Source organism: Petromyzon marinus, chromosome 38, assembly GCF_048934315.1.
Source record: "Petromyzon marinus isolate PM22_M1 ecotype Great Lakes invasive population chromosome 38, UKy_Petmar_22M1.pri1.0, whole genome shotgun sequence".
NCBI lineage: Eukaryota > Metazoa > Chordata > Hyperoartia > Petromyzontiformes > Petromyzontidae > Petromyzon > Petromyzon marinus.
Window position 1 is genome coordinate 11,225,844 of NC_133704.1, and position 27,652 is coordinate 11,253,495.

General features: G+C 46.2%; 1 protein-coding gene across 2 annotated transcripts in view; it reads left to right on the plus strand.

The window, feature by feature from the left end:
* LOC116950118 (uncharacterized) overlaps positions 1-27,652 on the plus strand; it is a 79,186-nt gene that overhangs the window by 35,507 nt on the left and 16,027 nt on the right. The window contains exons 2-4 of one of the 2 annotated variants that reach the window (XM_032967588.2): positions 5,339-5,425; positions 23,489-23,610; positions 26,932-27,131. In XM_032967588.2, coding sequence (XP_032823479.2) covers positions 5,339-5,425; positions 23,489-23,610; positions 26,932-27,131 — 409 coding nt within the window. The remainder of the gene's footprint in view (positions 1-5,338; positions 5,426-23,488; positions 23,611-26,931; positions 27,132-27,652) is intronic. The other variant, XM_032967589.2, reaches the window with a different exon arrangement.

Genomic DNA, 27,652 nt, shown 5'->3' on the forward strand with positions numbered 1-27,652 from the left:
TGGAATTAAATGGCAGCTCGGCCCGTGTCGACACGTGTCACGTGACCTTCATGTGGGTTAAACCGATCTTGCAGCAGGATTACAAAACGCATCTCTGTTTTGTAAAGGAAATAGAGATTGTTCAACTGTGTACTGTACTGTGAAATACCTTAGATTGTCTTCATAAGCAGCGTGTTACGTAGTCCATAAAGTATGTAATATGTTGTATCAATGTGTGTATAAATTATACAGTCCTTTATTACATCCACTGCTGGTTGAGGGCCTCCCCATGGCTGATACGGTTCGTGAGGCTTATCGTACCATACTTCAACCATGCCGGTTAGTGCGGTTGGTTCATGAAGGTGGGCATCATAGACATGGGAGTATATCAGGCCGGTACAACAATGGATTTTGCTGCATTGTTCACCGAGGAGCCTCGCAAGTTCCTGATAACACGGTTGTGCGGGGTGGTCAGCCATCCCTATCTTGACCGCACACTAACCAGGCTCAACATTTTTGTTTGTCCTGCTGAGCTTGTGAGAACCGACTAGGCCGGGCACAGTCCGAGTGATCTCGGTCGTGGGAATCGTTCCATATATTATATAATATATTTTATTATTTTGTTGTTTCCCTTCAACGTGACTTTACCGAAAGAACTAAGAATATGAATAGGATGGGGATAGTTTATTTTTATTTATTCTTTTGGGTAATTTGTTCACCTTTCTTGTACTTTGCACTGCTATCTTCTTTTTATTGTTGTAACATTCTTACCCAGTGCCCCTACTGGACATCTGTGTAAAAGAGCTTTATAGAGCATCAGATTCCACCAGTATAAATACATATTCTGATTCTGCCCTGCCCAAGCCCACTTTGACTTAACAGTTAGCATTGCGTCACTCACCTGCGTGTATTCTCGAATGTAGACAATCTCGTGCTCGCTAAATTCACGTTTCGAAATAATCCAGACGGAAAATTCATTTGAATAATCAGCCCAAAGCAAATCATTGACCCTCGGTATTCGTGGATATCGTCGAGGTACTCCAGCTGCCTCCCCCATACCAAAACGCCCTTTAATGGAATTGACCGGCCCTGACAAAAGTCTTGGCACTCAACCGAGGGGACAGAATGCACCCCAAGAGCACCGCCACACACTGAGGCTTCAGTGATGACACATGTTCACGTGCAAATGGCACAGATTGTGGCATCGCAGGATCACGAGACGTGGCGACGACCATGGGGGGGACCCTCATCCAGCAGTAGACAGATGACGGCTGAAGACGACGATGAAATACCGACAAATAAAGGCATTGCTGTATTCGCAATTATTTAATTCTGGCGAGTTTGGGAAGCGTACACACAAAATCGCAGGTAAATTATTCAACACAATTTAGATTGGTAACCCCAAAGAGCTATTACAACCGGCTCAATCTTAGAATGCCACTTAACAGTGAGTTGACCAGCGCTGGAATGAAATGTAGGCGAGGCAAAACCCATTCGATTGTAATCACCGTCTCCACCGGAGGCATTAATGAACAGCGGAGCGCCAAGACCCTGCCATTTGGAGGTGGCGTCGCGGAAATGCCCTCTCCGATGTGGGGAGCGCTCACCGCATATGACCTCCGCCTACCGACAACACCAAGCAGGGATTTAGCAACACGAAGGCTTAAACAATACGCCAGTGGACATGGCGATTGATCTGTATCAGATGCAGCCGGAGATGTCTAATTCAATCAATAATTGATGAATGAAGCTTAATATGCGCCCTTCTTCAAGTCACTCAGCGGCAGAGGTTTTCAAAGGGAGGTGTAACAATGCATCGATCCGTCGGAGCACCCTCGACTCTCGCGCTCGAGATACGTGCGTCGCATCGCGACTGTGAATGATACGGTCCGCGGGGACATTTCGGTGACTGGAGTGGACAGAAATGCAAAAACGGGAGGGAAAACAAAACGAGACACTGTACAATACAGACCAGAGATTTTTTTAACACGTCGGCTTTCGCGACCAGTATCCACAAATGTTTTTTGTTGGGTTAGATCGCCTAAATGTAAGTGCGTTGTTAAACCCGCCACCGCCAAGACACAGCCAATTCGTACGTTTTTGTTTTTTTGCGGTTGTGCTGTACAGCTCTCCGACGCGCTTACGAGTTTGTATCGCCGCACTTGTCCAGCGTGGTGTCCGATGTTCTGCTCCACGTGCTGGTAGCTTCTCGAGGAACCGAAATTCATCCCCCCCCCCCACCTTCCTTTCCGACGAAGGCGAAATTTCAGTTGCTGCAAGCGGAGCGAAACGTCGGGCATCGCTGCGCCCAACGGCAAAACCGCACTGCCCCAAAACGCATCGGAAATAAAGAAGAAGAACAACAACAAAATAATTCCATTCTCGAATGGAATCGTGATCCCAAATTGAGGCAATTCATCGGAATCGTTCGAAGAGTTAAATTGTAATAACAAGCAGTTCTAAACCTTTCGGTCATCATGGCCCCGAGCCATGCTTCGTGAGAGTTTCCCCGAGGGTTCACCGAGCCCAAAGTGAAATGTCGCTTTGCGTGCCCCAAGCAAACGCAGCTGCCCGCGTTTCGTGTTCGGCTTCGATGCAGACGACAATTGCTGGAATCGGTCATTGTCGTTTGGCTTTGCCGGTGGAAAAACAAACAGGACACAACCCAAAAGTGCTTTTTAGGGGGGGGGGGTTGCAGTGACTTAGCCCCCCCCCGTCGCTCCCCTCCCCCTTATTTCTGGCCAACAGTTATCTATCAAAAGGGGAAACCCTAAAGCCAGATGGCTGCGGGATGGCTCTGTAAAAGAGCGGAACTTTAGAGGTCGGATGTGGGCGTTAGCTGAGCCAACACCTTGCGGAATCTGCTCGCAGCGATAGCAGAGATGCGGCTGCCATCAACAGCACGGACAGCAGCGACCTCCGTATCTTGATCAATTCACCGCAGCTGACGGGACGCTGTTTCCGCGTCGGTGTGGTACGCGCCACGCTGGGCTCTTAAACCCAGACGGAGGTCACCGCTTCGATTCGACCACCCGGCGTGGCAGCTGAACCAGCGGGGGCAGGTTTTTTTTTTATCTAAGCACCACCACCACCGCCCTCGGCTCTGTCCACCCAGCAGTGTCTAGAAAACGTGCGTCTGGAGCTGTGCATTTTGAAATTATCCAGATTGAAAACTAATTTTCTTTCGAACAGAATTTTATGTTTAGTGTTGTTGTCCTTCCTCCGCACCTCCGATTAGCACGGTTGGCTACGTACGGTGCGAAAGAAGTTCAACAAACAGCACACACTTCACCCCACCACACACACGTCGAGTGTGGTGGGGTGAAGTGTGGGTAACCCCCCCCCCCCCCCCCACCTTATCCAAGACGCCTCGTCAATGTTTGATGAGTAATTGGCACTAATTCGGCACCAATTCGGCACCAATTCCATCGGAGGCCCTCCCGACAGAGCATCGACGAGGGCATGAAAATCCAACACCTGCCCCCTTTGCCAAACCACTGGTGCTGAACGTGGAGCGTGCGAGGGGCGCTTGCTACGGTGAATCAATCACTACAATTATTATTGTACGAAACCAGATTTGACAAATGGATGCAGAGAGGGCGTATAGGAGGCTGCCGGGGGAGGCGGGCGGGGGGGGAGAGGGGATATGTGCGCGTCGAGTCTGGGAGGGAGGGAGTGAGAGACAGTGAGTGGAGGAAGCTCAGTTGGGGGTCAGACAGGGGCAAGGGGAGAGCGTGGGGGGGGGGTGTTGGGGGGGTGTTGGGGGGGGGCATGGCCTTGCGGGGGATGGGAATGGGTCTGTGAATGCACAGTGCCCCACGATGAATCGATTGACGATACATCGATATCACGTATTTATTGTGCTGGGAGACCACGGCTACTGTGTCCGCGTGTCGAGAATCCACAGCGATGTGCGATATCTTGAATTTCTAATAATGAAGCGGCTACGCATCGTCATCGTCGTCAGGCGTGCTCCATCCACTGCTAGATGAAGGCCTTGCCAAGTTGCCGCCCCCTTCTCTCGCGATTCTGCAATGATGGGCCTCAGCACCAGCACACGGGCTGATTTCGTCGCTCCATCTCATCTCGTATTATTGAGACTTGGTAAAGCCCGCAGCGGAGGTGCACATATGATGATGAGGGATGGGGTGGGGGGCTACAATAGGAGTTCCTCCCACCCCTACCACCTCGGGGACTGTAAGTCATAGACCGTTGTTTCGAGATGTTCCATGAATTTCAAATTGGGGCAAATCATTATTGACGTAAAATCTTGACTTAAAGCTTTCGTGACTGCAGGAATTCATATTCTTTGGGTCTTTCGGTAAAGCCACGTAGATAGAAAAATAATAAAATTATCACGACGTTTCGATCGCAACACAAGAAATCGTCATCAGGTATGGCTTTACCGAAAGACCCAAATAACATTATTGATGTACATTTTTTCTTATACATTTTACGCTATATAATAAACAACGAATGTGTACGCGGTTATCTTGTTTCCAGGCAATGAATGGCTCCGTATTACAGATTTCCACCCGTCTGACCTGTTAGCTGGCTTCTTTAGTGAGCCTCTTTGTTCACGATAATAACCCTCTCCAAGGCCAGAACACCTCCGGCATGTAGATGTGTGCAACCCACCGGGCTCTCTCACCCATTGTGAATTAAGACGCCCTATGTCACCGTCTGGGGGGAGTGAATACGGATCTACGGTTTGTAAGACTCATTTACGCGTGGCCTCTCCCAAGCTTCGGCAATTACAATTCGAGGCTAATAAGCGCGAGGAGGCATTTTTTGTTGTGTTCAAAGCGGGCGCCGACACGCCACGCGCATCACCATCTCATCTCCCCATTCGACACAAAGACCTCCAACCTCCTCGACAGATATATCAAGCCCCCGAGCCTCAACCTCTCTCATCCCGAACGCCACGAAGCCCACAACCACTGCACCCTCACAATCGCTCCATCTCAAGCGCCCCCCCCCTCCACCACTTCCCGTCGACACCGCAAAACCCAACGTAAACGCGGTGTTGTGAAGCAGTGCATTGATTGACGCGTGGCGTGAATGGCACTTCGCGTGTATGGCCAACGCGTGCCTTCTAGCGGTGGGCTGGGTGCATTATTATGTAAATGTAAAACAGCAAAGAACGTCTACAAAATAAGTGCGGTGCCCCCCACGTGCGGACGGTAATGCTTACCACCATCCCCCTCCCTCCCTCCCCCCGACCCCATCCGAGTGGTATGATGAATTGTCACGATTCGGGGTTCGCGAAAATAATTCAAGGGGCAGCTTATTTTATGGTCTCATTTTTACCATCTCCTTTGTATTGTTTCTCATTTTTTGTTTTGGCTCGTTTGTACAGTTTCGTTCCTCTACCCATGTCGAGGACTCGATCTACCAGACTGACTGTTTCAGCTCATCCATATTGTGTTCAACCAACACAATGCAGGTCAAAAGCACTTCTCTTTTCCCGCGTCTTGCCCTTTGCACCTCTGCGCATTTTTTGGAATTTCCTCCGCCGTGGTTTCCTTTTCCCAAGTTGTGATGAGCTTCTCTGCCCCTCTTGTTGCTGCTAAATTCAATGAACGTGTTAACGCTTTGTCAATTACCACGTTAACGGTTTGCTGTTTGTTCGCTGGCTGCTTGGCGCGTGTTTTTGGGCCTTTGAGCCTGTGCTCGGCAAAAAACCGTGATTTTTTAAAATTGTCATGCCTAAATGTAACGCGAGCATCGTACGATATTTTGTTGCATGTAATTTGTATGAATCGTGAATAGTGATTCGCCGCGTTGCGTGTTTGATGCATGTATCATGAGCATGATATTTTGTTTTCAATCGATGAATCTTGACCTGCCTCCCATTTACATTTCTAAAACATTCAAACCGCTGCAATTTTCCTGGATAACGGTCTCTCAAACTCCAGTCCTCACGCCCCATCGTGGTGCAGGTTAACCAACGGTTGCCAAACCCACGGTTACCAAATGCTCTCCTTTAAAAACGAGGTAACGTTGCGTGTGTCTGCAGAACGGTAAACACTGAGCTCACCAGCAGTGGTGCCAGAGAACTGGGGTTTGAGAATCTCCTATGACAATGAAGCCCTATCCCCGGAAAAAAAGAAAAAACATCAAATTTTTTTAATTGACAGTAACAATATTTGATCATTTTTGTTGTTGATACCTTGCTCCTCCCAAAAGTGGGATATTGTTGGTGATGTGTAAAGGAAAGCGAAGAACTCCGTGCTTCAGAAGAAGAGTTGCAACCTTCTCCATCAAATTGATGAGACAAATGTTACCGCTTTTTTATAGTGGCCTAACCAACTGAGAATTGGAGTAGTGCATTGAAAGTTGGGTGATAGATAAGAAAGCGAAACACACTATGACGATTGTCTGGAACCACAAAACGATTCGTTGCTGAGAAAGAGAATGAATAGCAAACTAGACAGAGATGAGAAACTGAAGATTGAATACACAGAACGATTAGGAAAATAATGGGAAAAGGAATCAATAAACACAAAGACAACCATGATTGAAGACATCATAGCAAGGTATGGGAGCATTAAAGCAGCAATAAGGAGGTTGATGATTTGCATTTTAAAAGATTTCCATGTGGTAGCCCTTATGGAGAAGGGCTAGTACCATAACAATTCCTCCATTGTAAAATCAATGGAGGAATTTTAAGCAGATCTCCAATAGTAAATAAAATTACATAGCCTATAAATCAGATCATCTTTCAGATGAAGAGGAAAAGCTTCCAGATGTCACACAGGAAGAAGTCAACTCTGCACTTCGCACTTCAATGAAGAACCTCTGATTAGCACGGTTGGCTACGTTCGGTGTCAAAGAAGTTCAACAAACAAACATACAAAGGGCAAAGCTCCTGGACCACATGGTATAACTGTAGACATCATTCAAGAAGTAGGACTAATTGTTAAAACAATATCAGCAGACTTGTTCAACAAATATTTATATAGAATTGAAAGACTGTGATCTCGGAATGATGCCTAAATCATTGTTCTATTTTCAAACTCAGATAAAACTTATAAAAGTCCTACATACCTTCTAGCCCATTATCACACACTTCCCACACCTCCGATGAGCACGGTTCGCCACGTACGGTGCGAAAGAAGTTCAACACACAGACAAATTGTTCACTAACATTGTTGAGAACAAATTAACGAACATTTAGAGGCCAACCAGCCATGTGAGCAAGCAGTGTTTGGCAAAGGTTTGTCTTTCATCGATTACATTCAACATTAATTAATCACGATCTGGAAAAAAAAAACCCAAATGAATTTCATTCACCATGGCGCCTGACCATTGTAGGCTTTGACAAAGGCATTCGGCTCGGGGGAAATTGATGCAGTCATCCAAGCTGTCACAAGGAAAGGCATAAATATATTGTTTTGTTTTGTAAAAATAAAAACATTTGCCAACATGGAACAGCCGCACGAAGATTACACGAAGAAAATACCAGCGTGCATATTCATTGGGGACTCAGACAGTCCGGTACATTTGCGGCAAAGTTATTCACAACAACATACGATATTTTGCAGGAAGTGGATCGGAGAAAAGAGGCACACAATTCCGCGGAGAAAACATCCAACTTAGCTGTGCTGTCAGTATCGTCATTACAACGCCCAGTGGCAATAAACTTGGAGGAAAGAGTTAGAAGCACAGACTAAATACGGCCGAAATATTCAGACTCATGATAAATAAGAGCAAGCAAAGGTCACGTATAAACAGTTCTTGGGTGGGGGGCGGGGTCATTTGGAAATACAGCACAATACGTACACCTACAACAGCCGTCGATCTTCCACGTAAGTTTTATGGGCCACAACTCTAAACCACAGCTGCACAAACCATGGCCAGCAGACGCAAAAAATGTAAAGTGTAAAACCCCTGTCTGCGGTGAGCGACTGTGGTCACCCAGAACAGAACCGCGAAAAATCTCACGAACTCAGTGGTCCAGTTGACAAATACGAAGAGTGTGGGGGGGGGCATCATCATTATAGTGACGCACCGCTCCGCTACTTCCGACGCAAATTATGTGGCTCAACGACCTAAATGAAAAACTTCTGTATAGGTGTTGCACTTCATCAATAGCCGCCACGCCTGAGGTTCCTTGAGTGACCCGAGGAGCCATGCTCAATAAGGGCACCCACATCCGCCAGGCACTTGGCAACCAGTGTGGTGAAGTATGGTCAAAATAACCCCCTTGACCAACATGCGTTGGCAGTGGGTGCACAAGCATAGATAATAATAATAATTTAAATAAGTAAACTCAATACATCAACAAAATTGTGGCCTTTAAAGGAAGATTTTACATTGGGGGATGTTTTTTTGGCAATGGCCCTTCATTGCACATAAATAAAGGAACATTTATGTGCGATGACTCAAAGTTTCGATATGAGCAACACATGCTTACACACCACTGGTGGGGGAAAGCTCAGGGCAACATTCTGATACAAGCACACTGCTCCGGATAAAGGCACTGGCGACTTTGCTCCCAGAGGAGTGTGCTTTTGATGTCGCTCACCTCCGGTGTTAGCACGAACCCAAAATTGAACTCGGGTCACCTTGCACTTAACCGCTGCGCAAGGGGAAATTCCCCAGCTGAAAATGATGGGGCGCATGTGTGTGACAGATTGTTTGCAAGGGGCTTCTTCACTTTACGTATTTTCAGCTCCCAGTGATACGTGGCAGGCCGAGCGTTTTTTAAGTTTTGGGCTTTGAGCTGGCACAATGCATTGCTTTAATGCTGTGCACTGCGCGATATTGGAGGTGCGCACCTCAGCTGTTGTTCATGCGTCGCATGAGGGTACAATCAGCATCTCGGAGGTCTCCCTGATGCGATTCTATTGCTGTGAATGACAGAGAGTCAAGTGATAAATATATATTTTAAATATCTTCCTTTGTTTGCACTTCCTATGGGTAAGGATTGCAGAATAATATGGATACTATATTTAACAACAGAAAACCCCTCCTCCAGGCTGCGATATATGTGATAAACTTACACGTGAATAACTTTTTTTTCTTTCAAATAATCCAGTGAACTGGATCCTTTTTTTTTGTATGCGGTGCAAGCCCCGAAAACGCGCCTGAGAGCTACACACAGAGCCACCACGGGAAAAAAAACCCCACGCAGGAGTTTTTCCTGAGCTTCCTTTGCAGAGGCTTTGGAGTGTTATCCCTCCTCAGATTTGGTGGATTCTCTTCCAGGTATCCCAGTTCTCCTCCCACAGACCAAACACTGAAATTGGCCAAACACTCCAATGCGGGAGAACCCTTCTGGATAGGAGTCTTGAGACGCACTTGAAGCTGTCATTGATGAACACCAACTTTTATTATCGTTAATTTCCCTAAATAAATAATGTTCATAATATCATTGCGTACAGTGCAGTCGTATTTTTCAACCCACAGCCTCATTTTTCCCAATTTACCAAAGAATCGGTTTGTTGCGTTGTGGAATGGTTGAGCCACTCTACTTGAAATTCAAAATTCGCCAATTCGTTTAGAGATCTCCCAACAACGGAAGTTGAAAAACAATGGATGCAGTTGAAACAATGGATGCAATTGAAACAATGTATGCAGTTAAAGCAATGTATGCAGTTGAAACAATGGATGCAGTTAAATAAATGTATGCCGTTGAAACAATGGTTGCAGTTGAAAAACAATGGATGCAGTTGAAACAATGTATGCAGTTGAAACAATGGCTGCAGATGAAACAATGGTCGCAGTTGAAAGAATGGTCGAAGTTGAAACCATGGTTGCAGTTGAAACAATGGTTACGGGATTCTTGTCCATCGAGAAGTATAAATGGGTGCGCCATAGTTAGTCGTTACGTGCGGTGGGGGTAAAGTGTGGGTAATCCCAGCTCTTCCAAGACGAGTAGGCCAGCATAGAAGAGCAGGCCAAAATACCTCCTGGTGGGGAGGCCCTTCCACCAGCCATGGAAATTAATTTCATGGCGCCATCATTCCCCACCTTTACGAACAAACAAAAAATGTAGCTGTGGTACGATCTTGAATTTTTCTGGCCCACGTACGTTTATGTGCGAGGTATGAATGTCTTACTTACTTGCACCGTCGGTCTGTCTTCATGGAGGTTTTTTGCATGGTTTGACCAAAGGAATTTTGTGCTTGGTCGCTCAGTGTCGAACTCAGAAAGAGTGAAGACGAGGTAAAGGTCAACACACACGTGCGTGTTGGTGCAGTTCCTTGCATAAGAAGATTATTCTCCCACTGAACCAGCCAATAACCTCTTTAATTTGTTCTCTAACACGGATTTGTCGGCTATTCCACTGAGGGTCGCCCATGGGTTATTCCCCACGCAGCCAGGGGTAGGAGCACACAGAGACAGGCCTATCGGCAGGCCCAGTTTGAGTGCTGAGGCTTTAGAACATGTTTAGACAAGACGTCGCATATCCCATTCGCTGTGGGACAGAGGTATCTGCGAATATGTGAAATAGCCGTAAATTTGAGCATCTATAGAAAATGAGTTAAACCCAAATACTGCACGCATTATGGGCAGTTAATCTTTTAGGTGCTCCGGTTTCCCCCCCCCCCCCCACATCAAGCACTCGTGAATTGGCCAATAGCATCTTGCTATATAGAGGACGGCAAAGCTTGGGAAATTGTTGGCACTGGCTCATCGCGTGGCTGCGCTCCCACTCGCCTGTGGTTCCTCCTCGTGCCCTTTGAGTCGTTCCTCTGTCTTGGAGAGCGAGCCTACGCCGTATGGTGCCTCACAAGTCAAACTTATCAATTAATCGGCGAGGGCAAGGCGCATACGCGAGGGTCGGATATGCGACAACTTAACTGGAAAGCTTTACCGAGTCTCAAGACTCTTGTTTTAAAGGAGAGTGTAAGCATTAGAAGTTTTGGCCAATTCAGTTTTGGCCAATTCAGTGTTTAAAGGTGTGTGAGCAAAATCTAAAGTGCTCAGGGAACAAATGAGGGGAGAGCACTCGAAGGACTTGCACAGATGGGTTCATGAACCCGCTTACTGTACTGCCATCTCTCGGTGACCTCGCAGCCCCGCAAATTTGGAAGTTTTGGCAAATCTCTACATGGTCACGGTGTAATTGGTGTATTGTGTTGTGTGAAGGTGGTGGTGGTGATGATGTGTAATGGTGTTGTGTGATGTGATGGGTGTTGTATGAAGGTGGTGGTGATGATGTGTAATGGTGTTGTGTGATGTGATGGGTGTTGTTATGGTGGTGATGATGTGTAATGGTGTTGTGTGATAATGATGGGTGTTGTGATGGTGGTGATGATGATGCCTAATGGTGTTGCCCGCACCTCCGATTAGCACGGTTGGCTACGTACGGCGCGAAATAATTTCAACATACGCACATACATACATCCGCCAACCCTTGGATCCAAAAGACGTGCACCGCCATACCCATGCTGTTCAAATTCGACACATCACCACATGGACTTCTTGGGTCCCTTTATAAATGACAACCGCCCTCACTGCCTACCTCCCAAAGGCGAGAAAACCCCCTACCAGCCATGCCGGATAGCACCAAAGTCTGGATGAAAGACACACATTGTAAATCACACTTGATTTCAATAACGCTCCTATTGCATTTGGGATATTTTTTAAAGCCTCCAAGTGATCATATTTTGGTCCTGCGGTACTTGAAATGTAAGCTTGGAGGCTTTTTTGGAAAGGCACTGCATGAATATATCTGGTGACAGGACAAAAAACGCCAGGTCTTCTGTCAAGAGCTCTGATGTGAATTTCAATCATTTTATTTTATATGTTCAAACCAACTGTATTAAAAATCCGTGTCAGTGATTATAATAACATTAATACTCTTTTATTTATCCAAATAAAAGAATCCTCAAGACTCTCACCAGATCACAGAATTGTGATCTGCATACTTGGAACGCCCCACATTTCTCATCAGATCCCGGAAGCTAAGCAGTGCTTGAGCCTGGATAGACCTTGGATGGGGATGACCACCGTTCATAGGCAGGGCCATCCATAGGGGGAGGGAAGGGTGGATTGCAAGAATATCCTTTTTGGAAAAAAAGAACGAATGTGATGAAACATCGAACAAACATGGCAATACATATTAAGTGTGTAAATAAAACTTCACTTTAATCCCTAACCTGGTATATTCCGTAGTTGTTTGAAAGTTGACACCTGACCTTCAGGTGTCAAGGGCTGCTGTTACACCCACGGTTACACCCACTACCACATGGCTTTGAGTGCCCCCTTGTCATCATCATCGTCGCCAAGTGTCAGGCTTTCGGTGCCATACACATCTTTGCCTGGACAACCTTGCCTTCCTTCATCTTGTTCACGGGTTCACTCCAACTGCTCCTCCTCAAGCTTCGTGACAATGATACCCAAGATGTTAAACCCTTCCACCGTTTAACATCTCGGCGCGTCTTGCGCGTTTTGGCTTCCCGTCTTCCTCCCCCGCCCCCTGTGGCGAGATGTTAACTACCTCGTCTGGTGTGCAGGAAGTCGTAGGTTCAATCCCGACCCTGACGCCTGCTGCTGTATGTTTGGAGTTTGCGTGTCTCTCATCATCATCACGGTGGCTAGGAGATGTTAACTACCTCGCCTGGTATGCAGGAGGTCGTGGGTTCGATTCCGACCATGACGCCTGCTGCTGTATATTTGGAGTTTGCGTGTCTCTCTCTCATCATCATCACGGTGGCTAGAAAATGTTAATTACCTCGCCTGGTGTACAGGAGGTCGTAGGTTCGATCCCGACCCTGATGCCTGCTGTATATTTGGAGTTTGCATGTCTCTAATCATCATCATCATCACGGTGGCTAAGAGATGTTAACTACCTCTCCAGATGTGCATGAGGTCGTGGGTTCAATCCCGACCCTGCTGACTGCTGCTGTATATTTGGAGTTTGCGTGTCTCTCTCTTATCATCATCACGGTGGCTAAGAGATGTTAACTACCTCGCCTGGTGTGCAGGAGGTCGTAGGTTGGATCCCGACCCTGCCGCCTGCTGCTGTATACTTGGAGTTTGCGTGTCTCTCTCTCCCCGTGGTCGCGTGGATTTTTCTCCGGGTCCTCCGGTTAGAATATTTGTCTCCTATGAGTTTCCACACGATGTTAAGCCACTTCGTTGAACTACAATTTGTGGCCAGGTCGCTTGTGAAAAAAAAGCTACACAGCTCAGTGGGGCCTTACCTGGTGAAATAAACAATATCTCTATTTTTAGTTTAAAATTAAAGTCGCAGGCGTCGTCCCCGCAATACGTGACGCGTCTCTCCGCGGAGAAAGTGCCGCTGCTGCACAGGTTATTTAAAACTTTATGGGGTTTTTTATATTCATCAAGGGATTTTTCTCCCGTCACATCCACTGAGGGATTCCGTCTATGGGGGCGGGGGGGAGTGAGGATTGCGCGCTAATTACGAACGAAAAAGGAAATGACTGCCGAGACTGCGGATACGAGAGAGGCTTAACGGAGAGATTTTACTCTTAGTGCGACTTTATTGGCTGTATACACTGCACACACAGGGGCTCATCATCAGAATATAAACCCCCTGGCCTACATATTACAAACACCATGCACAGCTGTCGAAAAAAAACAATATAGAGCCCCACCCCCATAATTAAATTTGATTAATTAAAACAACTCAATTGCCTGCGATGAAACGGTTTAGGTATCCTATTAAATTAAATGAGGAAACAAACACACACATAAAACCTCGCATGCTGTCAAATCGTAAATTACGAGGGTCTTGGCCTAAATTACGTTTTGAAATTGATTCGACATTAATTTCTTTTTTACATCGACTCACAATGGTGAAGGAAATTAGGTCTCTCAATTTCTGGGTGATCAACTTTTGCACGGTGTGGAATTTGTTGTGAGCGATCGAATGAGATACGTACAGAACGGGACCTTTTTTCAAGAATCAAAGTATGAAAAAATAATAATATATTTGACCGTTTCTGGCCATAAAACAGGTGTTAAGATGTTCAAACACCAAATTGAAACCTTTTGCAAGGAATTAAGTCTGCATTAACTACACGTACTTGTGGTGAACATGCAAACAAAGGTACATAGAGAAAACGGCAATACTCTAACTGTGCTGTTCAGGTGCCCAAACTCACCCACCCACCCACGGACCTACCCACGCACCCACACACCCCTGATCCACTCATCCACACACTCATCCACCCACTCATCCACCCACTCATCCACCCCCCCATCCACTCACGCATGAACTTACACCCCTACCCATGCACACACCAACGAACTTACACACCCACAGACCTAACAGTAAACCTACCCATGCACCCATCCACTCACACTCGCACCCACACACCCACGGAGCTACCCAAACACCCACTCATCCACCCACCCACGGACCAAGCCACACACTTACCCACGCACCCAGCCAACCCACCTGCCCACTCCCTCACGCGCCCACCCACACACTCACCCACGCATTTACCCATCTACCCACCCATGCTCGCATGCACCCACATAATCACGAGCGACAGGAGAAGTGATTTGTACAAACTAAAGTGTGGATACTCTTTGGTTCTTTCGGTAAAGTCACGTGGGTATAAAAAATAATATATCACGACGTTTCGATCGCCACACAAGCAATCGTCTTCAGGTGATTGCTTGTGTGGCGATCGAAACGTCGTCATCTATTATTATTATTATTTTTATTTTTTCTACTTACGTGACTTTACCGAAAGAACCAAAGAGTATGGATTCCTGCAGTCACGAAAGCTTCAAATAAAGATTAAAGTGTGGATGTTATAAACGCTGCAACAAATGCATGATTTCAAGAAGCACTGGCCTTTTAAAGATTATATTCATTATTATAGAGAGGGAGGAGAGGTGATGTTATGATGTACTCAGTGCAAATGAAGACACTTTATTGGGAGAGAGACTGTCAGTCACTGCGAAGAAAATAAGTGACTCATGGAAATAATAATTTTAAATATACTCTGGCTTGTCTCTCTCATTTGTTATTCTCATATTGCTTCTTCGAGATGAAGCGGTGGATCAGTGATTAGTGCACTGCACCCTAAAGCCGGTAGCCGAAATTAAATTCCTGGTCTTGGCTAACATTAGTGGCGAGTGATATCAGAACCAGTCGCGCTCACCCCCCCTCCCCCACCAACCTGCACTGACCAGCTTGGTGAAGTATGGTCAAAAATCCTCCGTGACGTGGGAAGACCTTCATTCATTAGTAGATCGAGAATAGGTGGAATTTATTTGATTTGCTTATTTTTTTTGTATAGCCTCTTAATCCAAAAATATGCACAATGACAGGTTGGCTAATGAAGGATTATCAACGAGGTCTGACAGACAAGCACACATGGCATGGTAATTTCTTAAGCTTTGGGACTTACACTAGTCTATCCTCACCGCTGAAAATGCGTCCTTACATAATTCTCTCGCAACGGACGACGGAAGAGCTGGCAGAAAAAAAGAGAAACTGGTAACCAAGCCTTCACTAGCCGCATTGTTTGCTACATCCAATTTTTTCTAAAAAAAAGATATATACGCGTACAAATATTTAATAAATCTGTCCCCAGTTTGATCCCGATCGTAACCATCGGTGTCAGACCCTTTGAGACAGAAACGTCCATCCGGGTACTCTCGCAAAGCAGCGAAAATCCTTCTTCATGTCAGACAACGTCCCACAGAAGTGGACATCACAGAGCTGCCTCTTAAGGTGCCCTTCGGGTGACCTTTGATCCACACAGGAGAGAGGGGGCAGCAGTTATCTATCTGCTCTGCATACAAAAAGTAATCTTCATCGGGTGACAAGTCGAGCACACACACTATGTACAGAATCAAATGAAACATGAGACTTTTTTTGCTGCAGTGTGTGAGACCCGGTGAACTCACTACACTTGAGTTTTGTTACTTTTTATTCGAACAGAGACCACATTTTTGACAAGTAAGAATTGTATACTCTTTGGTTCTATTCGGTAAAGTCACGTTGGTAAAAAATAAAAAAAATGTTGTTTTATTTTGTTTGTTTTTTACCTACGTGACTTTACCGAATAGAACCAAAGAGTGTGGATCCTTGCAGTCACGAAAGCTTCAAATCTAGAAGAATAATACAGATATATTTTACATATTCTCCTTTTGCTCAAACGAGTAGTGCGCATCTCCGCCCAGCCAGCAATGGTGGCAACCGCACGACCCTCGAGCAGGGTGGTGGTGGGGGGGGCAACCTGCCTCCTCAGCATTCACGTCACGGCAACTTCGCTTGGCATTGCTGCCTTACGAAAAACAACCGCGGCTTAAATGGAAACGAGGTCTCCCGACTGATTACGTCACAATGGGCAGTTTGTTGAAGCCGTCCTTCCTGATGCGTCCTGTCGACGGCCCGCTGCTGAATGGCTTTCGAGCCCCGCTGAATGGGTCTCTCGAGCAACGAGCGCGAGACCGCTCGGCAATGCAGCGCGCGTCAAAAGAGTGCCGCTCGCTGCGCAACGCTTTGTCGCCGGCGTGCGAGGAGAGGGAGACTCAACGCTTTGTCGACGGCGTGCGAGGAGAGGGAGACTCAACGCTTTGTCGACGGCGTGCGAGGAGAGGGAGACTCAACGCTTTGTCGACGGCGTGCGAGGAGAGGGAGACTCAACGCTTTGTCGATGGCGTGCGAGGAGAGGGAGACTCCCAGGCACCTTGTACGGCGAACGTGCGCCGCTCAATCTCGGCTCTGGAAGAAGTTCGCGCGGCACGTGGAGCAAAAACGTCGGGCAACCGTGCCGAGCAGCCCGCGGTGCAACCTTAAAAATAAATCTGAAGAACTGGATGGTGCTCGGGGGGGGGGAAAGCTCACCTTGCACAAGCAGGTCGTCACTGAGCTTGCGGAAGCTATGCGGTGGATGACAGTACGGATACATTAATTGTACTTCCACACTCCCGCATCTGCGCTCCGCACTGCACTGGCTGCAATTTAAATTCTGCTTATTTTCCACCACTGTTTGATCTCAGAATTTCCTCCCATCGTCTCTTTATTCCCAAGTTCATACAACCTTGATCAATTCCCGAAACGTGTTATTGAAACTCACATCTAATTGCACCTTTGCTGCCACTGTTTGTCACCAATAGCTTGGCATTTTGGCCCTTTGGGCCTTGTGCTCAGCAACCATGATATAAATAATAATAATAATCCCTAAACCTGCACGGCGTGGGGAGGCCCTCATCCAGCGGCGGATCAGCAAAAAGCCTGCAGCGCCGTGGCACGTACACCCATTTGCGTGCACACTGGCCTTGTCCTACACTGATCTGGCAACGGCCTACATGAGCTCGCCTCTATAATTGCTGCCCCACCCCCACCCCCTCCTCCAAGTGAGCTGCTACAAAAAGGGCAACTGTTCTCACTGAATAGCCCCATAAAATATTTACGGTGGGGATATGTGTCACCTTGGTGGATACCTTTCCCACCCCTGCCACACCACTGCCATCTCCCCCCACGGTTGTGACACGGCCATCCCTATAAATAGTTTTGCGAGCGCGGTGGACTTGGAATCCGGTCGTCAACGATTCTATTCGATGTAATGGCATGGCATTTGAAAATTAACGGTCCCAAGTTTCTCGTAATCTTCCCAATTTCTTCCGTCCGTCCAGCAGTAAAAAAAAAGCAGCGGGTGATTTCAATCCAAAGCCTCACTACCACCACCATAGTTATTTTTTGACACTTACATTTTAGTGCATTAATGAGCTTGGGGTTTAGATTTTGGGGACAGGAGACATTGAGTTGGTGAAGCGTACTGGGCATACTACCGTGGTGTAATGCTGAGCAAATTGGACTTCCAATCTTTGAGGTCTCTGGTCCAATCTCCTGGCGCGGCAATTGAAATATAAAGGAGCAGTTATTGCTCCATCAGCAAAAAAAGAGCCAAAAGGCGAATGTGTTTGTGCAAAGATGAGCCAAAACAGCGGTGAGTCATTGTTGCGCCGAGACAGAATACAGCTTTGGTCTAAAATAAGAAATGCAGCACCCAGCGTTGTGGGGGGGGGGGGGGTCTTTTCTGCAGAATATGCTAATTAAGGTTTCGCTATTGTAATTGCTTTTTTGTATTATTTAAAATGGCCGAATTTTCTATATTTTTTCTTCAAACTATTTGAATTCTGAAATGACAGACGATCAAACAACCCAAGGTCCTGGGTGGATTATTTTCATTGCTGAATCACGAAAGATGGTAGCTTGGGGAGGCATTCATCCAGCAGTGGATTGACCATGGTTCATGATGATAGAATGTTAGCTCAATCGTGTTGTATTCTTTTTTATTAAAATGTGCATAATTAGTGTTGCCGAGTAAAATCGACGAGGAAAACCGTTTGTCTTTCCAAGGTGTGCATTTTACATAATTGTTTCAGATACAAATAAATTTCTCCATGTGGAATACAGAAATGGATTCTCTTGCGAAATGTATTAGTCATACGCAAACACTGTGACCGTTGTTTGAGCGGAATAGATTTGTGGATGTCAGATTTGAGGCAGGTCTGAAGTGACTACTGGACACCTGTGAAAAATAACTTAATAGCTCATCAGATTCCTCCAGTATAAATATTATCATGCTGATTCTGACTGCTCAAGCACGTGACTGCATTCTCGTGAGCCACGCGTATCATGCAAAAGTATGACAATTATTAAGATAATGATGACTTACTGTTTACAGCTGTTATTGGGAGTATGTTTGTTTCTTCCCTGGCGCAAACATAGCTGCGTTCTTTCAAAACGAGCCCTCCTGATGTCGTGACGCCATCCGAACCGTAACGATGTAATGATGAAATGGCCAAAGACAGTCACTCTGGATGAGTTCAGCTGCCACCGCCGGGAGTGTCTGACAGCTACGTACATTGTGCAAAATAAATTATTTTGGTTTTATGCTGCCTTGCCGTATTCCTTTGATCGCATCAACCAGTTCGCTCTTCCGACTCTCTTTCCAGCACTGCCTCTGCAACAACAAGAACAACATAAAAAAAATTGTAATTAAAAGCAGCAGGGCTCTCTTTTGAATGCATTCGCGGAGGCACTGCTTGTACGAGCAGAAAATCCGTTAATGATAAGGGGTTTCGAGGGGGGGGATGTGATTATTCACAGGCGGCTGTTGAAACGCATCCTCCTCTTCTCAAGGCGGCACCTTCCATGGTAACCGAAATGTGAGGGGAATAATTAAAATAAACCCCACCAGGCCCAGGCGTTGAATGAAACATCGGGGGCAGTTTCCATGGACGTGGCAAATTAATTAGGGGGTTGTGGGGCGTTCATTCTTTCTGTAATGAAAGGGGCGACTTGTCGCACATCAGCTGGTGGCTCGTGGAACATGCTGGATTGCCCGCGCATGAACATTCAATCCTTTGTTATATCCATAATAGATATTTTTGGGTTAGATCGCGTAAATATAAATGTGTCGCACGCCGGTGTTTTGGAGAGTAAACCCACAACGTTTACAATTCGAGTACGACGTTTCGCCGGTAATTACAACCAGCATCATCAGGCGGACGGCCAGAGTTGTGGAGAAATCCTCCTGCTGTTTCGGTCTTAAATAGAGGGGTAGATCTGATGTCGTCACTTGTGAGCCAATCAGGTGCGAAGGCCAGAGGGGTGTAAGCGGGTTAATGTATGCATATCCTTCGTTATAATTCGCTCGAATATTAAACAAAAATAATTTCAACTAATTGTAAATGTGTACGACAATTATATGTTCGTTGTGTACTTCATAAATAAACTTATTTTGGGTGGAGCGGTGTCTTGTTTGGCACATTGCACTATTAAGACTCGATGACCTGAGTTAGATTCCAGGCCACGGCTAACACGAGTGGAGAGTGATATCTGAGACTGGTTGCTGGGCATTCCTGAACCCCTTCACCCCCCCCCCCCCCACAAGGTGTTTAGGGAGGCCTTCATCTAGCAAAAACATTAAGTTAGTAGTGCATAAGTCTATAGCAGCCTGTGCTACTGGTGGTGCAGTGTTCCTCAGCAGCGCTTGGTTTAACCCTCTCATGCATCGTGTCCACTGTGGTTAGATTGCTGTGATATTTACGACGACCCGTAAAGTTAGATGTAACATTTGAAGGGTCTTGACTTAAAGCTTTCGTGACTGCAGGAATTCATATTCTTTGGGTCTTTCGGTAAAGTCACGTAGATAGGTTCAAAGAAAAATCCACGTGACTTTACCGAAAGACCCAAAGAATATTTGAAGGAGTCCCTTTGATGTTGAGCGGGATAACCTCGAGACTGCTTGCATGGTTTTTTCTCATTATCAGATTGTGGTCAAGGGCGGCCCGTCCATTTAGGCCAACTAGGCGGGTCGCCTTGGGCGTCAAATTAAGTGGGGCGCCAAATTCGAGGGGGGAAAAATACAAATTAAAAAAATACAATCAATTCCCGTGCGTGTACAGAGGAAATATGAATAATTCATTTCTCAACATTTATGATAATGTATTGGTTGGACAGACGGACGGACGGACAATCCGAATAATTATGCCTCTGTAAAAAAAAAAAACCAGAACGCTTACAAAGACATTAAATGGAAACTAGGGGCAAGATGTTTCCCAGTTTCCCAAAAACCTCAGCCTAGATCTGCCCTTGGGGTTTGGGGCGCCGATTGCATTTGTTCGCCTAGGCCCTAGGGCACCAGTTGCTGGCAGCAGTTCCGGCCACCCCCTCGCGTGCCACGACCCCTTCAGCAAAGGTCACCGGCTTGCCCCGCGTATTATAGGCAAGGAACACCCTTCAGAACAACGTGTTACACATTTTTACTCGTTATGATTTTTCACATTTCGTCGTCTTTCGAGCACACATTGGCTTGGGCAGCGTGGCATAAATTAAATGACAGACACGGATTCCGCCCGCTCTGCAGGCTGCAATAGCGTGAACGTGCTCAACGTGGTTTGCTAAAAACACGTGACCACCACCATGGTGAACGAGAAAAATGATGTTTTGCTCGGTTCATAAATTGAAGTAAAATCTTCTGTTTCGCAAATGTTACGGACACGTCGACGTTTGCGATTGTGAGCATGGGAATGCATCGTTTACGGTGTCTGTACATGATGTCGAGATTGTATCGTGTTTTTGTACTGTTTGTTCTTGTAACGTTCTTACTCGCCCCTGCTGGACATCTGTGAAAAAGAGCTTTATAGCTTATTGGATTCCTCCAGTATAAATACAGATTCTGATTCTGTATTACTTTCCAACGATACTCACCTCAGGACGTAAAAACAAAGCCCTCTGATTGGTACTTAACGGGCCTGGATGGGGATTGGTTAGAGGCGGGGAAATGGATGAAGGGGATTGGAGGAGAAATTCAAAATGAAAAGGGCAGGAAACAGAGGATTATTGACAAGGAGGTCGGTTGGTATCCGTTAGAGAAAGTGGGAAGGTGATTGGCTGGAGGGAAAGTGGGTCAAGGAACCTTCGAGAAAGGGGCTTGAGGGATATATAAGGAGGGGGGAAACGCGAGAGCTCGAGACACTTGGAGTGAAGGGAATCTTTGAAGACTGTCTCGTGCTGGAAGAAATAAAGACTGCCATTAATGAAGACGACCGTGTCGGGTGTCACTACAATTATATGCAAGCGTCACCTCGAGGCCAATCAGATGAGCGAGGCAGGGGCAAGACCGACAGTACAAACGAAACTGGACAAAAGAGATGAAAAATTGCTAATTCTCAAATGAAACCAATACAACCAAGTCTTAATGGTTCATGCAATCGCAAGCGGAGGAAGTTATTTTTTACAGACTTTAATATGTACACTGCTTCACAAGCGGCACCTGCACTGTTTTGAAATCCAACACTGATCAGCATGGTGAGGTTATAATAAACAAATACAAAGGTATGGTCACAATTTACAGAGCATGGAGATGCCCTCATTCAGCGGCGGATTGGGCCGTATGTGCCCATACCTGTGCTGGACGCTCAGTTATTATGACTTTCAGGCTTCTACATTCAATTTTAAAAAGCTATATTTCGATGACGGCCACCCCACACGCCATGTCGATTATTGGGGTTGTTTGACCATACTTCACCAAGCTGGTCAGCGTGAATTAGTAAAGAGGGAGTCTTGGATGAGTTCAGATTATATCTCGCCGGTCGCATTAGCCATCACGGGAATCACTCGAGTTGCAAGGCCCATCCTGCGATGTGCTGATGCCTACGCTCTCTTCCATTTAAATTTTTTTTTCATATTTGCTGCTAATTGCAGGGTTCTACAATGCAATTTGGATTCGTGTTGCGGCTTCTAAATGCAACCACATCAAGACGCTGTGCAGAACACGGGGCATATTAATTTTAATGCAGAAGAAAGAGTCATTGTTAGATGAAACAAGGCGGGACCTGAGCCCGGACTCGAAATAGTCCACACGGAGTGGATATCACGGATGGCGGAGGGCAAGAGTTCCAGGCAATGGGGGCAGCGGAGGAGAATGAGCGACTCCCTACTTTGCGAATGTTACCTAGGGACCCCAAGATAAAGCCTTGATTGCTGGAGCACAGAGTGCCTGGAGGAGAGTAGAGTGAGATGGGAGTTGAAAGAGAGAGAGAGGTAGGGGACAACGTGTGGAGGAGTTGAGAGAGATGAGAAATGGAGACGTAGGTACGCTCATAGAGGACCTTCGAGATGGGGATTGCGATCTTGTAATCGATCCAGGATAGCAGCCAGTGGAGAGATCTGAGTATCGCGATGACGCGGTCACATTTACAAGCGTGGACGTGAAGCCCGGCAGCGTAATTTTTGATTATCCTCAGTTTGGCGATGAGGGATTTGGGGGTGGGCCACAGAGGAGACAGTTTCAGTCGTCGAGTCAGGAAGAAATGTTAGGAGTTTTAGGGCAAATGTGGTGGTTCAGAAAAGGATACTTGAATCTACCTTTATCTGTAAAGAGCTCTCAGTGTTATTGCCTCATATGCATGGAAGTTTCTCCATGTACTCCGGTTTCCCCCCCCCTCTCTCCATATTCATTGTTTTATTCTTATTTCAAACCTTCCCATGAGTAAACATTCCTGGAGACTGCGATGATTACATTTTTTTGGATAGATAACTTTCCAGATGCCTTAGAGACAGAATGTGCCCAAGAAGCCGCATGCGTGGAAATGGAGCGACGAAAGATAATTCCACGTGCAGAGGTGTGACATTGTGGCATCGCAGCAATGTGAGCGATGGCGACGACATGGACAGGTCTTCACCAGGCAGCCAATAGACGATGGCTAATGATGATGATGAAATGGACAGGTCTTCACCAGGCAGCCAGTAGACGATGGCTAATGATGATGAAATGGACAGGTCTTCACCAGGCAGCCAATAGACGATGGCTAATGATGATGATGATATGGACAGGTCTTCACCAGGCAGCCAAGAGACGATGGCTAATGATGATGATGAAATGGACAGGTCTTCACCAGGCAGCCAAGAGACGATGGCTAATGATGATATGGACAGGTCTTCACCAGGCAGCCAATGGACGATGGCTAATGATGATGACGATGAAATGCCCTTATTATGGTTGTTTGTAATTATGCTGCTGGGTTGTTACCTGTCCTGAATCCACAGCAATGCGCCGTATCTCCTGGCTGCATCCTTGGCTCGCTCCACGGCCGCCGAGGTGCTGGCCTCTGACCTGTCCTCGTGTCTCTGCCCCGCACAAATCAAGGAGGGCACTGAGGAACCACTGTGTAAGTGTGCACTCAATACATCCTTCTCCTCTTCACCATGCTAGATGTTACTGTCAGCTACAGAGAGTTTTCTCTTGATCCAAAACCCTCTGCATTCCCTGAATGTCCTTGCTCCATGTTCTGATTATGTACAGTGTATTGATTATGTACGGTGTATTATCAGGCCAATGGAATCTCTCTACCTGCCTGCATCGAGGTCTGCCTCTTGGTCTCTCGCATGTTAATTTACATCGATATACTTTCCATAACCATGTTAATGATGTGATCTATTTATCCAGCAACTCCTGACTGAGCCTCAAAACCGCTTGCGTTAAGATGTTTACTGGGCACAATTGGGGGGGCCCAAAGCATAACATATTTTTGGGTACCCCACCCATCCCCCCACTCCCCCTTTTAATGAGTCAAATATTCGTGAGATAACGGAAGCGATACAGACAAGAGATACATACGTAGTGAGATAAATGGAATGTTGTCAAATGCAGTGTAGAGTTTCCGTGAGATGATCAAAGAGATGTGCATACGAGAGAAGAGCGACATTAATTTTATATGTAAGTTGGCATGCTGTGTTTATGAGGATTTGAATTTGAGCTGATATTTAAGACACCCATATATTTTTCATGAATCAGGGCTGCTGAGCTGCTTGGAGGCCTAAGCTTTTGTTTCGTTTGATTATGCCCAGCATCGCCACTTGGTACAATAGTAATACAATTGGTTGTTTATCAAAAAAAGAAAGCCTTGATTTCCAGAGAATACTATCCCAGGGGTCGGCAACCCAAATAACAAGAAGAGACATTTTTTTTCGAATTCGGTAAAAAAATATTTCAAGAGACGCAATGCACTGCGGTGAATATGAGATGGTGGTGCTTAATAAACAACGGTGTCACGAAGCAGCTCCTTAAAGAGCCGGACGCGGCTCCAGAGCCGCAGGTCGCTGACCCCAGTACTAGAGGATAAGTTATCGGCACACGGATGGGTTCACACACTTGCAGTACTGCCATCTCCTGGCTACCTCACAAACCGTTCTGATATGGGAGTTTCACAAAATCGTAGAATGCACTTCTTATCTCAAGTTTTGTATTGTCAGGTACTACATGCCATGTTTAAACATACAGATCATGATTATCAGGCTTGAAAAATCTACTGCTGGATGATATCCTCCACAAGCTATTGTCATTTCAAAATCTGAATATTTATTTATACTGACGGAATCCGATGAGCTATAAAGCTCTTTTTTTACAGATGTCCAGTAAAGGTGGGTCAGAAAGTTACAACAACAAACAGTACAAAACACGATAGGGGTGCAAAGTATAGTAAAGGTAAACACATCGCTAAAATATATATTTACGTTTATTTTACCAGGTAAGGCCCACTGAGCTATTACTTATTTTTCAGAAGCGACCTGGCCACAAATGATAGCTGAATGAACTGGCTTATCATCTGGAAATTTACAGCAGCCGAATAATCTAAACGCACGGTTCTAAAAATATATAACAGGCGTCAGGGTTGGTATCTCAGGGTTGGTATCGGTCCTGCAACGTAACAATCCATGAAGCGCTGCACGTGAGCAAAATTTGTCGCTCCGTTTCAGCAGCAGACGTCCTCCTGGGCGCCGTCTCTCTCCCTTTGCTGCCGCTTTCCCTAATTGGACATCTGTGGAAAAAGAGAGCTTGATAGCTCATCGGATTCCTCCAGTATAAATACTTATTCTGATTCTAATTATTATAGAACACCGTCGATTGTCCCTCCTATCGACGTGTCCTCCCCAAGCGTGCTTATTTTTCTTACCAGTAAATGTGACGCCTTTATGAGCATTCATTTTCCCATCCACATGTTTCCTCTTTTTGTCTCGGGTGTCATTCAAGCATGCTTCTGTCATACAGAAACGTATTAGTAAACTGGGACATTGCTTGAATTTGTGACATCAAACCATTCTTATCTCATACTTAACATTTAATGAACATTGCATTCCCAAACCAGAGAGAGACGATTCTAAATTATGTTTACAATGTCACGTTGTGCATTTGACTCAATTTCATGGCTATTTGAATAATGGAGCCATTCCATTTGCCAGAAGCGCCGTTCGTCTGACCTTGTCGACACGCGTCAGCAAAGATGCCCAAATAATTTATGCGCTGCCAAAGCACACTGTGGGTAATGGAAAAAAATGGAAAAAGGTAAGGCATCTCTTTCATCGTTTATATAAAACAGCACTTGATCCACCACCGACGCGCAATTGCAGATCAATGTAAAGTGTAAAGGTGCAACCCGACACTTTTATACCCCCACTGCTGGCATAAAAGGGCCTTTGGTATTCAAATTTTGGCCTACTCTTCCACGCAGACCTACACCTTTTGGAAGCGGTGGGATTACCCACACTTTACCCGACCACAGCACGCAAGCTGTGGTCGGGTAAAGTGCTGGCTGGATAGAAACGGGCGGGATTCAAGCAACCTTACCCAATGTTGCAGCTGCTGTGCTGCACGGTCAAACCAGTGACCTCTAAATTGCGAGTCCAAGTTTATAACCATTACGCCACGGCAGCTTCCTCCAGACAGATCAATGTAGCGTTTGTTTGAACAAGAAACACTTGCAAACTGTTTTGATCGCCATTGAATGTTGTCAGCAGTTTGTGCCCTCATAATGGAGGCGACCGAGTCACCTCACAATGCCATATTTATGTATTTTCTCTTGTGAGATAGTGTTAATGTTGAACTTGGAGACTTATTTTTTATATGTGCCAGATGTTATAAGGGCCATGGACAGCATTGATGTACAAAAATAGTTAAACACTGCCTCGCCAAATCACTGGTAGCAGTCAGAAAAGTGTACTGTCCTTGAATTTTAAGAACTCTAATTAATTAATGTATAACTTTCAAGAAACAAATCATCTAACTTTAGACAGCGGGCGTGGAGGGGTGGTTAATGTGCGGGCAAGACCTCGGAGGTCACGTGTCGACTGTTGCAAGATTTATCTCCAATGAGGTCTACCACTTCGTAATGGCTGGCACACTTATGTTTTTTTATTTTTTGTTAATCCATTAATTCATGTTAGCTGCACTAATCAGGTGCTAGAGGGGAGTATTTTGGACCTGGCCACACCACTGCATTCGGTTACCTGTTGTCTTTCAAGTAGTTGAACGCATGGTGATTAAAGTTTCGTGTCGACTACTGTGTGGTTAGATTTTGATTTAAAGCTGGGATTCATATTCTTGGTTCTTTCGGTAACGTCACTGTGTGGTTTCCCGCCAAAGGTTTTGGAAGTTCCTATTCGGTCCGCAGTAAGGTTTCCCACCCCCCCTCTCTTTCCGAACACCCCCTCAGTGTACGACTCGGTGAAGCTGGCGCGCCTGGTGTTCGCCAAGCTGCGCGAGGTGTGCGTGGCATGGCAGAAGGAGCCGCCTGCGCTCTCTCGCCAGCGCCGCAGCTTCCAGATCTCGCTGCACGCCATCAAGAACACGCGGCGCAAGATGGAGGACCGCCATGTCATCTTCCAGGACCTCAACGCCCTCTTCACCAGCGAGGTGCAGTCAGGGGGTTTACTTGGTCGTGTTTTTTTTTTTACTTAAACAAACAATTGCTGAGTACAGGTTCAAAGGCAGTGGCCATCCTGTAGAGACTATGACCTGTAGAGACTATGGCCCCTGTCATGTAAATGTGGACTGTCTACAGGTCCCACTATGACCACCAATGTTCAGGTGTCCCAAAGTATTTAGAAAAGCACAGATATTGAGGCATTTACATTTTTTCTGGCCTGACTCGACATGGGCAACGGCTGGGGCTACCTGAGTAGTGGGCAGGGTCATGTCGCCCACATGCCCAGCCACCACATGCCCAAGCAGCTTCTGTTTAGCCGCATAGAGGGGGCTTAACTTAACGTGTATGACATGGGCTGGAGAAGAGATGGACTAATGCGGTACGGAAGGATGTGGAGCTGAGTGGACTTGAACCAGGGGTGTCAAGATCAGCTTCTATGAAGGAGGCTCGTGAAGGACGCTACTGGGCAGTTGGAGTCAGTCACCCTCCAGCAAAAACGGAGGGCAGA